Genomic DNA, 13,502 nt, shown 5'->3' with positions numbered 1-13,502 from the left:
ACATGCCTCCTCTCAGGATGAGAGGGCTTTTGCCGTAGTTCCCACGCGGGCCCAGTGCAGTTGCAGTTTCCTCACGATGTTAACCGTAAATCACGTGGTAAATTTCAATTGTAATTTTGCAGATGAATATCGAAAAACAATGAGGTGCGAGCCGGGGTTCGAACCCACGATCCTCTGCTTGAGAGGCCATGGGTCAAACCACTAGGCCACCACGGCTTCCCAAACAGATTGTCTACAACAGCAGCGTTGAATTCCGGAGTTCGTATATATTTGGCAATAGAGGGCAATGTAAATAAAATGATTTTTTGTCTGTCATGGAGTATAATTAAGATTCATTATAATACAAACACTTATAAAAAATATTCGTGGTTACATAAATAAGCAGACATGATTTGTATGATTAGAACAAAATCTGTGATGTTTTTGATCAGTCGTCAATATTCTTACTAAAATAAACCTTATTGCAATTTAACGAGAAGGAATGCTGAGTTTCTTAACTCTTGTGTTGGTGGCTGTACATTCCAGTGGAAAAATATAAACTTATCTTAAGCTTCATACTCCTTATTCCGACGTAATAAAGCCTGCGATAACACTTTTTGAGCGGTTCGCATAGATACATATTTTAACACTTGACTGTACCAAAAACATTGAGATATTATTAGACTGCGATGAGATTAGGAATGGATATTCTATACACCTACGTTAAGGCACTAGTTTAATTGCCAGCCAGCAACAAAAATAGAGTGCATTTAAGTACGAAATTTACATCGCTTTAATTTTTTCATATCTACTATGTAAAAGGCTACTCGCTGGCGATGGGACTAGTGCCTAAATTGTATACGAAGAACCAAAGAAAGCGAGGTAACCCGAAGTTTTTTTTTTATTCAACTGGATGGCAAACGAGCTAGTGGGTCTCCTGATGATAAGAGATCACCACCACCCATAGACACCTGCAACACCAGGGGGATTGCAGATGCGTTGCCAACCTAGAGGCCTAAGATGGGATACCTCAATTGCCAGTAATTTTACCGGCTGTCTTACTCTCCACGCGGAAACACAACAGTGCAAGCACTGCTGTTTCACGGCAGGATTAGCGAGCAAGATGGTGGTAGCAATCCGGGAGGTCCTTGCACAAGGTCCTACCACCTGCAAGAATGCCAAATACAGTGGGGTTGGGTATTTGGGTTGGACACATTGCTCAAAGAACTGATGGCTGTTGGAGCCAATGCCTTCTTGAGTGGTAATCATCACATAGAGAAGGACGCAGAGTAAGTAGGCACTCTACAAGATGGACTGTTGACCTAGTGAAGGTAGCAGGACAGGGCATCGTGACGTTTTCTTCGTCCATTGACGATGGCGCTGGTAATGTTAACGAAATGGCAACTCCTTCAATCTTATTCACATCTCAATCTAATAATGCATACGGTACTCTTTTTCAATGTTCACTGATACATTTTTAATAAAAAAATATACATGCATATTTTCTAACCGTCTCTTTCTAGTGATCAGCCAGATATAATGACGTTCGTTAATATCAAAGTTCTCGAATGGAGACCGCAGATTGGCAAGCGCAGCGTAGCATGTCCACCAACGAGATCGACGGATGACCTGGATAAAGCCGCGGGTTTACGGTGGATGTAGACCGCTTCCAACCGAAGCAACTGGAGGTATATGGGGGAGGAGGTATATGTCCTACGGCTGATATGATGATGATGATGAGTGCCCAAGCATGACCAACGAGGAGACACTTGACTCCGTTTAATACTTAATCTGTTTATCTGTCTGCCGAGTGCAGCGATGAATTCACAGTCGAGCTTCTTTTAGAGAATCACTAAACTTCCACAACCAGCCACTAATTAGGCAATAAGTAAGCACACGTGACTATGAAAGCATCTTTTCAGCTACCATTTTTCAAATTTGCACGAATACAAAGTCATGCCACAGACTGTGCTACCAAAAAAGACCAGTAAGATGTTCTTGAAGAGTCTCCATCTGCAACAGAGATACATTTTAATTCAGAGACAAGCATAAAGGCAAGACAAGATAAGGTAAGATAATCATTAATTTTTATACTTTCTACGGCAGGCGAAAAAACGAACTGAACAACGAACAGAGCCAAGCATAGGGCTAAACATTCCTACGAACATTTACACGTGATTTAAACGATTATTATACTTCAACTTCAATTTAAACTTTTTTATTTTTCGCTACCGGTCGCTTTAGGTCAGCAACCACTACTGCTAATGACTCCTAACAGGGAACACTAGTAAGTGCTCGTCAAATTATTTATTATTTACGATGATGTCAGACGGATACTCCGCAAAAAGTTTGAAGCAAATTTACCGTCATTTCGCTGGAAGCTCGCTAAGACGCTCCTGTTTATTTTGTGAGCTCTTACCTGTAATGTAACATTCGCTAGAATGCTCATTACAAGTGAATATTCAAGTTCAGACAACACCTCAATAAAGACAAGTTTTAGGGTGTTGATAGAAAAGCAGACCTGACTCGTTTTCTTCTATCTTCTCGCCACGTCACCAAACTTTCGATGAAGGCAGGGAATATAAACCCGACAAAAGCACAGAAGACTGCACCGAGCTGCAATGACAATAAAATAACATTACCTTAAATAGACTAGGAAAGCCACGACAAATCTTTTAATCTAATTTATGATCTCATAAGTGATCCACTTTAACACACATAAAATGTCTCTGATACCAAATATAAGAAAGGTATGATAATAAAAATTAGAATATACGTACGAAAGTCATCATAAAGTTCACTTTGGGGAATGCGATGGCGACACCGGAGATTAAAACAACATGGATAGCCCTGTAGAACCGCTGCCAGATGCCACGATTTCTGATTAAAGATTTTTTTTTTAAAACTCAGTGCAAAGCACAAAACAACTAGATAAACTTGTCTGTATTGAAACTAATGAAGTTATGTAAGTCTCATTTAAAACGTCAGATACAGAAATAGGTACGGATTAGCTAGTTTTCGCAAAAGATGTCCCGTGGCTGAGCCCTAAATCAAACGTCATTGCAATCGCATCCACCATCTCTTTTTACCCTTATACCATTTGATAGAAGAGACAGAAAATGCAATTGTAACGGTGTGTCTGTGAAACATTTAAAGCAGGATATTCAAATCATTCAGGAACACGTCTCCCACATTTGCACAGGGTGTTTATAACAAATTACCTTTTGTGGCATCTTCCAACGTATGCCCATATTATCCGGAAAGTGACCCAAAATTGCAAGGCAAATGTGATAGCCATCATAAATGCTACCAAAAACGGAATTACCAAGGTTTCACTGGAAAATAAAGGATAAATGTAGCTTAATAGATTTGTCTTTTGTTTGAAATAACAGTAGAAACTATCCCTTTTGTAAATCGCTATACTCTTGACAGAGTGGTCGTGTTTGTCTGGTGAGAGAGGATCAGTAGTGATCCTTCATGATAACTTTTTTGAGAGAAGGTCTACGCTAAATTGATGATAGTATTATTGCGAGCATAATAGTGAACTAACGTCACCGACATAGCTCGAAGAATGTGTAAGTTGATGTGGCAGGCAACACATTGCTCGAAGAACAGATAGCCGTTGGGGTAGAAAAGCTCCCGAGTGGCAACCATCCACCGGAAGAAGAAACATTGGCTGGCCTCCTTCGTGGATTAAAGACATTGCGAGATTTGCGGGCAGCCGGTGGATAGAAGGTGCGCGTTGTTCATTGTTTCTAAGGGGGAGGCCTTTGTTGAACAGCGGACTGCTGGTGATGTGGATGATGATGCATAATAACTCTAAGCAGTTCCTTACGTTAAAATTGGTATGTGCATGGTTATCGGCGTCTGGCAATCTTCTCCGAAACCCCAGTAGCCGATAAATCCGACAGCAGCAATAAGAAATAGGACGGCCGACATTCCTGAGGGAGAAATGAAATTTCAAAGTATATTTCACCCACGCCATTTATTAAAGACATGGAATAGAATAAAGAGGATGTAAAGGTCCTTTCACATTTTCACATAAATAGTAGACGTTACTTGGGCCGAAACTAACATAATTTGTAGTTCTAAAAATAAGACGTTAGAGTTGGGGTAAGACGAGGTTAAGAAAATGCAACTTACCACATTGAAGGACTGTAATGAAGTGTTTTGGACTTTTCATGCTGTTCTCGAGAGGCAGAGCTATGGGAATGCCATGTATACTATAGAAACACGTGCCAAGGAACCTGAAAAGGCCTTGGAAGCTCTTCCACTTTGGCCTTTCTGTTATATTTTTCTTTAATGATATGCTGTAGAATAACGTTGCGCATACGCAGAGCACTGAAACAAAAACACCCCCGCTTTACGTGTATGGGAGCTACTTTAAAAAAAAATTGTTTGTGTTTTTTTATCCTACCACTTTATCGGCGTGACTGATATGTATATTCATGCCAAATTACAGTTTTCTAGTACTAACGGTCTCTGAGCTTAGCCGCGGGCAGACAGACAGACGGACAGACATGGCGAAACTATAGGGGTTCCCAGTTGACTACAGAACCCTAAAAAGTAACAGCTAGTAAACTAGTTATTATATTTATATAGCTATAAACTTACTGATAAATAGATACGCAGCTAATGACAAAGGCGCCATGAACTTCAAACTCCTAATCATACAAACGCATAGAAGCGGCACGCTTGTAATTAAAATGTACATCCTTAAACTCATATTTAATTCCTTGATTTCTGATGAAACTGCTTCCAGGACCTAAGTAGCAAAAAATTCATTTTGATCGAAGGAATAAAACTCACGGTCATAAATCTTAAAGTAGTAAAACAACAATAAAATAATTGATCGATGTAGTTTTATATGTAGCGTTACTCTTTGAATGTTTCTCTACTTAAACACACATTAAACAAAATAATGCGTTCAAAAAACGTAAATTGTGGCTAGCATAAAGATAAACTGTTCTTTAAGAAATAATGTCTTATATGTGAAAATATTATTGCATACTTACCCATAATAATAGATAACATTGAAAATTTTATTGAAGTTAATAGCAAGCCGTTTAAACCTTAGCTGTCGTAATTTAACGATGTAACAAGGATGTAACCTTTAAACTTTGTATTTAATCTTTAAAGCGACATAGGCGTAGGTCGAAGAGAACAATCTGTTTCTAATTAGGCCAGAGAATTAATATTTTTTTGATCAGTACCTGTTTTAACGTGCGTGCAATCATAATCTCGAAGAGACAGCATGATCCGCACATTTCAATAAATAAACACGCGTCGACAGTATACCTGGAGAAGAAATTACTGTCAAAAAACTGAAGAGGAAAGAAAACCGCAAAAAACTGCAAATTAAACAAAATGCATGCGGTTTCATAATTCAAATTGAAATTTTAACTAAACCGGGCATTATGTAGGTCTAGAGAGGAGGCGTTTGCCTAGTTGTAGGACATCATATCAAGCTATTTAATTTAAAAAATCTACTATTGATGTAAGTTTCCGATAACTCTACTATTTCTCCGAAGGCCTCACATTTCTGTCACCAAATTCAGTATCGATCATGTTTTTGGACTTGCTTAAAAAAGACAAATACATTTATTAAGACTGGTTTTTGGAGTCTTTTTGTATTTTTTAATTCAACTCCAAATTTTGTTACTTTTACGGTCATCCTGTAAAATCCATATCGAAAATACAAACTGAAACTTAGATGCACAGAAAAACCAGAAAAAGAGACCAGCGCTGGGATTCGAACCCAGGTCCTCAGCATTCCGTGCTGCGTGCTATACCGCTACACCACCACTCCAGTCCACTCTTGTCCAGTGTACAGTACATCTATGTTTTTTTTTCTGTACATCTATGTTTCAGTTTGTATTTTCGAAATACATTTATGACAAATCAAGTACGTGTCACCTGAAAACCTTACTAAACCTCCTCAACTTCTTCACGGGACCCGTCGCTAGTGCAGCTTCAGCCAAGTCGGGATAAGACAGTCGAGGCACTCGTATCATCAGATACATCCTCTGAGCTGATTGGACCAGCATCTGTACGCGAAGTTGTCTGTCGCTTATTATATATTATTATACAATAGTTATTTGTGTCACAAGGGAGCAAAACGGTGTATTTACGGCGAGGGCGTACATTGAATCCAGAATGTAGCGAAGGATTCTACAATAGAATCCTGAGCGTAATGAGGGATTCAAGTGTTAACGCCCAAGATGAAAATAATTTTGCTCCCGAGTGGCTCATACAACTTTTCACACCGAGCATTAAGAAACTTGAAAAATATATATCTAAATATCATTAAAGAACAACCAGCATAAAAAATAGCGTGGTTTTACAATTATCAACTTCAAACATTGTCATTTGCAATAAAACACTTAGAAAAGCCTTGAACAGAAAAGTTACACTTTGCTCCCTCTCGACAGGGAGGAAAAGTTACTTTTCTGAAGGAGAGGTGTGAAAAAGTAATTATGTAATGAGTTATTTAGCAACAAAACTGCTGTGCTAACATCCTTATGTGGGTCAATCAACTTTTGAGCTCGTTGCCATGGCATGTATTTATGGGAAACAAATACAAATCCACCAACAGTTAAAAATTTGTGACAGACAAAAACCAATTCTTTCATATTATGTAGGTTGTTTAAAAAATACAGTGCAATATATTTTTTTATCGGTTTTCCCCTAAGTAACGGGACAGAATAATAATACTCAAAAGTTGATTGAGCCATGTCTTGACGTTGAGGGTAAAGGTTTGCACACACTAGGTAAACCCCGTAGAACTACACCATATTATCCACTACACTAGCAACTATTACCCCAGTGGCGTGCATTGGGTAAATTTTACGCAGCTCAAGGCGTTGCCTAACCTGGAATGAGGGCTATCGCGTAAGAATTCGCCGCTAGAGGCGCTAGTGTAGCGAGAGGTCTCCGGTTTTTGGGTGAGCTACGCGGGTTTACTTATAATTACAATAATTTTGTGTATATTTTGCAATGCCTGAAATTAATTATGGCAAATATGCGTTACGGGGCTATTAATGTCTGTTTTTGAGACAGTTTTGTCTTTCGGTGGATGCGAAAAGCCCAAGACCGGTCTGAGTGGAGAGCCTTGGGGGAGGCCTATGTCCAGCAGTGGACGTCTTTCGGCTGACATGATGATGACTATACTTCAGGCAGGACCTTTGTCTACAGTGGCGCCAACTGGTGAGCGCGAAAACGGTAGCCCTCATTGCCCCAATGCACGCCTATGCCCCTGACAAGGTCCATTCAAACAGTTATAGTGGAACGTGGTTTGTGCTCGCCCAGATACGCAAACGCGACATAAGTAGCGTTCTTCCAGGATAGTTAAGCCCACGGTATTACCTATCGTCCTGTTCGTTACTTACTAACATGGTATAAGGCACGATCACGCCGACCACCAAGGTTGCAGCCAGGGACGTCCAGATACCTCCATGCATGAAGGCTTCGTGTATACCAAGTAGACCAGCCCCAAGACATCCCTTTACCAAATGCGCTGTGGCTTCTATAAGACTAAAAAAAATATAGGTAAGAATACCTAATTACCTTTACAATTTCGTATGTGGCACTTGACAGAACCCTGTCACATGGAGCCTCTGGCTCTGCTCATTTATTTTTCTAAGGGCGGTAAATGCTGACTGTAACAAGGTTCTGTAGGGTAATAATTATGCATATACAAATTTTGAGGTAGGCATAAAATTACATATTCTTCAGTCAGTTTCTAACTTGCGTTTCATTGACATTGCAAGTTCTATCAAGTCTCACATACGATCTTGTTAAGGTATAATTTGTTAAATATACTGTAACTGAAATCGAGTATTTATACTTTCTGAGAAAGATTCAATAAAAGTACCTATCTAAGCACTTAGTGTCTCCCTAAACCTATCGACGCGAAATCACCTTAAAAAGACGTCGATCGCCGCGGCCGAGGCGAAACGACGTTTACCGACGGGAAGATGCCTTCTTCGCTCTTCATCATCATCATCAGCCGGAAAACGTGCATTGCTGAACAAAGGCCTCCGCCATAGAATGCCACAATGAACGACAACTCTCACGATGTCGTCAGTCCACCTGGTGGGAGGCCTGCCAACGCTTCGTCTTCCGGTTCGTGGTCGCCTCTCGAGGACTTTTCTTCCCCAACGGTTATCCTATTCTTCGAGCGATGTGGCTGGCCTATTGCCACTCCAACTTGCATATTTTTCCAGCTATGTCGGTGACTTTAGTTCTTCGACGAATTTCCGTATTCCGGATTCTATCGCGCAAAGAAACTCCAAGCACAGCTCTCTCCATAGCTCGTTGCGTGACTCTGAGCCTCTCTAAAAGGCCAACAGTCAAGAACCACGTCTCACGTCTCTTTTTCACTCTTATTGCCACATAAAGCGTTTTTGGTCGGCTAAAGCCGATTTCGCGTCAATAGATGTGATAGATAGATTTACTTAGTGGAATGAGGATTCTGCCGCTCTCCAATGTAGTCGTACTCAATAGGAGCTGTCCCGGGATACACGTCCAGAGTAGGCTGGCTGTTGGTGAGGATCTCTTGCTGGACGTACCGGCTGATCTCCCTGTCCAGGGAGTATGTGGGAGCTATGCGCTGGGTTAGTAAAATGATTAAATAATTGATTGAGTCCAGTGGACTCCAGCGTTACTTTTGGAGGTAGGTATAAAATGAACTAAGTAGAATTTTGTAGCGCGAACCACAGATGCAAGGTCTGTGTTTTTAACGGTTTTCCCAACTCACGATTACCAAATGTTTCATTTGCCGAACTGTTTCATTTCCCAACTCACGTTTTTTTTTCTCCAAATAAAAAAACAGTGTATTTTCTTATGGTTCTATAGAACACAGTAAGTTAGGGTAGGTTAGGTAGATCCGCCACGGGGCGTTGCCCCCTGACGCTCAGCTTCCAGTGGTGGACTCGGGGGAGTCCGTCACAGTACGGGACGGAGGCAGACGAGGAAGATGCGCCCTACCATCCTGGCGCGTCTTCGAGGTGGGCCGCCTAATGGCGACAGCCGCTGGCAGGGTCGCAGAAGTAAGCCACAAGCGTTCCTGTGGCCCTGCCGCTATGCGGCGAGCGGAATTTCCGGGGAGTTTTTAGTGGGTAGGCCGGGGCCTTCTGATCCGGGAATCCCACATACCCGTCCCGGTCCCCCGACCGGGTGAAATGAGTAACTGCATTTTCTACCCGAAAAAAAAAGTTTATTTTATGAAAGCTCCGGAAAAATACAAGGTTTCGTAGAAAACTGTGAGTTGGGAAACGAAACAATTTCATTTCATTAGCTGTAACGTGTTTCATTAAAATTGATTCAGATGTTTTCGAGATATTGAATTTTAGAAGAAGAGAGAAGCAACATTATAGACACTCAACTATTACAAACACTGTACAAAATACTATTGTGCTCCAAGTTACGAGTATGTACAGTCAAGTTTAAAAATATAAACTTATTCAAAGTTTCAAAAATAATTACCACAGACTCTTATTCCGACACGCAATAACGTATAGTAACTTATTTTTGAGTGGTTCGAAAAGATACTTATTTTTGCACTTGACTGTACACTACTCTGTTCTGTGGACTTGATATAAAGATTTGGAGCAGTTTTCCGCGTGAAAAAACATAAGCATACATTTAATGCACATGTAGTTAATAGCGGAGTACCATGATTTCCGTTTCTACGAGAAATGTACTGTACGAGGATGTGTTCCGAGGAATGTGCTTTTCATGAACCAATAGAAACGCTGCATTTATCTATCCTCGCACAGCACCGCTCTGGTGGAAACAGCTGAGCGAAGCGAGGCGAGATAAATAAAGCGTTCTTATTGGTTCATTTAAAATACATCCCTGACAACAACATCCTCGTACATCTTTTGTTGAAACGCAGCCTTAAAGGACGTGGTGTAAAAGGTTCAATGAAGCAATGAGGGCTATCGTTTTTTGTCTCACTAGATGGCGCACTGTTGCGTGAGGTTTTTAAGTGTGGCTTTCAGAGTCTGTTATTACGGGCGTTAAAACAAAATTAAGATTAAAATTATATTTAAAACACCTTAAAACCGTACCATAAAAATATCCAGCAACCACAGTGTTGCTTAGTCCCGTTTTGTTCGGAAAAAAGGGAGCACAAAAGTTTCCGAAAGACAAAACTGTCTCGTCAAAACACAGACATTAATTGCCCCGTAACGCATAATTGCCATAATTAATTTCAGGTTATGCAAAATATTCACAAAAAAAATCTTATTATAAATAAACCCGCGTAGCTCACCCAAAAACTATATGAGATTTGACATTTCGGAGACCTCACGCTACACTAGCGCCTCTAGCGGCGAATTCATTCGCGATAGCCCTCATTGGTAGAGCTAATTATAACTTTTTTTTTATTTGACTGGATGGCAAACGACGTGGGTCTCCTGATGGTAAGAGATCACCACCGCCCATAACCAATTGACAGTCCGGAGCGCGCGACCAATATGCCTCAAACCGTCCGGTTTTTTTTTTATCGACGGACGAAACGCGCTGTGTGTGCACAATTTTTTAACTACAAGGTTTTGAATTAAGAAGAAATACTGAGACGTACATTAATGTTTACTCATTCAAATACTATTTATAAAACAGTAGCTTGTAATTTATGATTTATTCACAAAACTTACGGTTAAACTTTACGACACTAAAGTATCTACGGACGGTTTGAAGCATTTTGGTTTTGGATACCATGGTATTGTCGGACTGTCAAGTGGATAAACATCTGCAACACCAGGGGTACTGCAGATGCGTTGGGAACTTATGAAGTCTAAAAATTACCTCTTCAGAATTCTCTTCAGAGCCGATTTCCGTCTAAAAAGAAAAGAAAACTGTGAAAAATACGCTACAAACGGCCGTCATCTTGTATTAAATGAAAATAAATGAATATAACGGGACTCTAGACTTAGACGAGGGACGGGGGACTAGCCTTTAGAAGACCAGATAACCCAGTGGTTAGGGAACCTGATTACGAAGCTTGAGGTCCTAGATTCGATCCCCGGTCGGGGCAGATATATGTACGAATAATACGATTGTTTGTGCTCGAGTCTTGGATGTGTATACATTCATTACATATTATAATATGTATTTAAGTACTTATAATTGTATCTATCTATTTAAAGAAAAGAAAGAAAATACATAAAAGCAAATAAAATATTTTTATCTTTTTTTATCTTTATCTTTATCATTTATTCCCAACACCTAGTGGTTTGACCTATTACCTCTCAAGCAGAGGTTCGTGGGTTCAAACCTCGGCCCGCACCTCTGTGCTTTCGAAATTCATGTGCGAAATTACATTTGAAATTTACTACGAGCTTTACAGTGAAGGAAAACATCGTGAGGAAACCTGCACATACCTGTGAAGTAATTCAATGGTATGTGTCAAGTTCCGAATCCGCACCGGGCCCGCGTGCAACTACGGCCCAAGCCCTCTCATTCTGAGAGGGCCTTTTAACAAAGTTACAAAGGTTTCAAAATAAAGATTAAATAGAGAAAGACAAAATGGCGTCTGACGTCACTCACCAGAAACCCCGTACCTACTACATAGAGAAAATCGTTTGAGAAAGTGATCGATATAAATATATTTCAAAAAACACTAAAGTTAAATTCATTTTCTTGTTTTTCAGAATATCTTCCCCGGTTACTGAACCCCAAAAAGTAACTTTTATAATGAACCTAGACTTGAATAACCTCTTTTCTCTGAGTTAAAAATAATTGTGTTGTTTTATTCAACATTTCTACTAAATTATTTCGTGAAAGTAGAGAAATATTCAATAAAAGAAGATTATTTTGCCAACAAAACCTTTTGGGAGGTTTTCAGAAAAAACAGTTTTCATAATTTATCATAAATAACGAGGTTGGAGTAGGCAAACAAATTAGTTTAATGTAAAGTAGCTCCCTAGGGTCGCAAAATGAGAATCTTGTTTCTTTCCATTTTAATAAAAAATTGATAGTTAACGTTAATTAGGTTACTGAATTTAAGCTAAGAGAATAATGAAATGAAGTAGGCTCAATTTTAATTGGTTGACTGGGAATGCTTTACTTGTAATTTAATTTTATTTGTATCGTTTGTTGTTAGACAACGGTGGCAATAACACATTATTCCCTTCAAATAGCGAACCTACTGTGTTAAAAATAAAGTTGTGTTATGATGTATAGATATCATTTAATAATATTGTAAATCTGTTTAAAAAAATATACCTCGTTGAGTTTCTTGCCAGATTCTTCTCAACAGAGGTTTTTCCGAACAGGTGGTAGATTTTTTTTGACATTCATAAGTGCTTGTTATAGCCTAAATTGCATAAAGATATTTTGACTTTGACTTTGACTTTTATGTATACTTTTCAATTATAAGTATATCTGTTTTGGTTCTTGAGATACAATATGTTTAGAATAAATTTAGATTGAGTTAATTATATGATTCTCATGCTAACGTCTGGATTAATCCGCCTCGAGAATAATGTTATTTTCAGTAAATAAATAAACCAGGACCAACCAGGAGGAACAAATGGGTCAACGAACTTTTAATCGTAACGTCTGCCTGAGTTACTCAATAAAAAAACAACAAAACAAAAATAATGCAAAGGCGAACTTATCTTTAAAAGGGATCTTTCAATAACTTGAACCTGGTGTGATTTTTTTTAACCTGGTTTGAAAAGGAAAACTTAAAAGATAGGCAAACATTGCAAACTTTTTTCTAACGAAGTGTAAACTGATGTCTGCTGACCTGAGTAACAGGACAGAACAACGCACACCAAATAGTTGATTGACCTTAATATACCCCTCCGCAAAGTGTACCCAGGGTCTTTGAAAAATAAACTTTGAAAATGTACCTCCGCGTCACCCGACATCATCAGTGTCCGTTATCTAAGATCTAGACAGCAGCTTGGCAAAACATTGTTAAACGGTCGAGTCCAACTTTCCGATAAACTCAGGCGTTCGTATTTCCCACTTTGTTTACCATGATTGCTACTTTATTCCAATTTTCTTCGAGTTATATAACTTTTTAGATTGTTCGGTAGGAACCAGCGAGATTATGACAGAATCGGTTGACATTTCAATGTTTCGATGACGTCAGGCGGCCATAAATTTAAATTATTTGAGTAAAACGTCTTTATTTACATTATTTGTGTCTACACCACTCACAGCATTTATGACTGGAGATGGTTACTAATGCGTAAGTGTGATTCAACCAAAGTTCATCCCCAGAGTAACTCAATCGTTCACCATGCTGCCTAAGGCTTTAAATATGGTTTGAAAGGATGTGTTGCTGAAGATGAACTTTGGTTGAATTCGAAATGTATCAGTGGAGTGTGGTGGTCGTGATAGATGGGTTCGTGTGATTTATGTGTGTTCTTACAGTGTGGAGGAGGAGCTACAAGAAGACACATAATTTGTTGCGAAGACATAGATCCTTAGAGCAACGTGGGCTTCCTACGGGAAGGAAGTAGCCTTAGCGGTAGATTACCTTTAAAATAGTTCTGGCGTTTGTT

General features: G+C 39.4%; 1 protein-coding gene across 1 annotated transcript; it reads right to left on the bottom strand.

Moving 5' to 3' along the window:
* Window positions 1-322: 322 nt before the first annotated feature.
* Window positions 323-13,020, bottom strand: LOC141444171 (proton-coupled amino acid transporter-like protein pathetic). Its single transcript, XM_074109630.1, has 13 exons — window positions 12,843-13,020; window positions 10,792-10,824; window positions 8,436-8,590; window positions 7,368-7,512; window positions 5,896-6,026; window positions 5,193-5,277; window positions 4,594-4,744; window positions 4,123-4,320; window positions 3,815-3,920; window positions 3,201-3,314; window positions 2,760-2,859; window positions 2,501-2,595; window positions 323-1,992 (listed from the first exon to the last, which is right to left on the bottom strand). Exons 1-13 carry the CDS (start codon window positions 12,861-12,863, stop codon window positions 1,902-1,904), a joined length of 1,425 nt encoding a protein of 474 aa, XP_073965731.1. The 5' UTR covers window positions 12,864-13,020; the 3' UTR covers window positions 323-1,901.
* Window positions 13,021-13,502: the final 482 nt, after the last annotated feature.

This window comes from Choristoneura fumiferana, chromosome 29 (genome assembly GCF_025370935.1).
Source record: "Choristoneura fumiferana chromosome 29, NRCan_CFum_1, whole genome shotgun sequence".
Taxonomy (NCBI): Eukaryota; Metazoa; Arthropoda; class Insecta; order Lepidoptera; family Tortricidae; genus Choristoneura; species Choristoneura fumiferana.
This window is presented reverse-complemented; position numbering and strand designations above follow the sequence as displayed.

Excerpts from the sequence above, each read along its gene's own strand:
- LOC141444171 (XM_074109630.1), bottom strand. The coding sequence starts at position 12,863 with ATGATGTCGGGTGACGCGGAG. Across the intron at positions 4,745-5,192 it reads TTGCACGCACGTTAAAACAG|GTCCTGGAAGCAGTTTCATC; the intron begins GTACTGATCAAA and ends TTTGCTACTTAG. Across the intron at positions 3,921-4,122 it reads CATTACAGTCCTTCAATGTG|GAATGTCGGCCGTCCTATTT; the intron begins GTAAGTTGCATT and ends TTTCTCCCTCAG.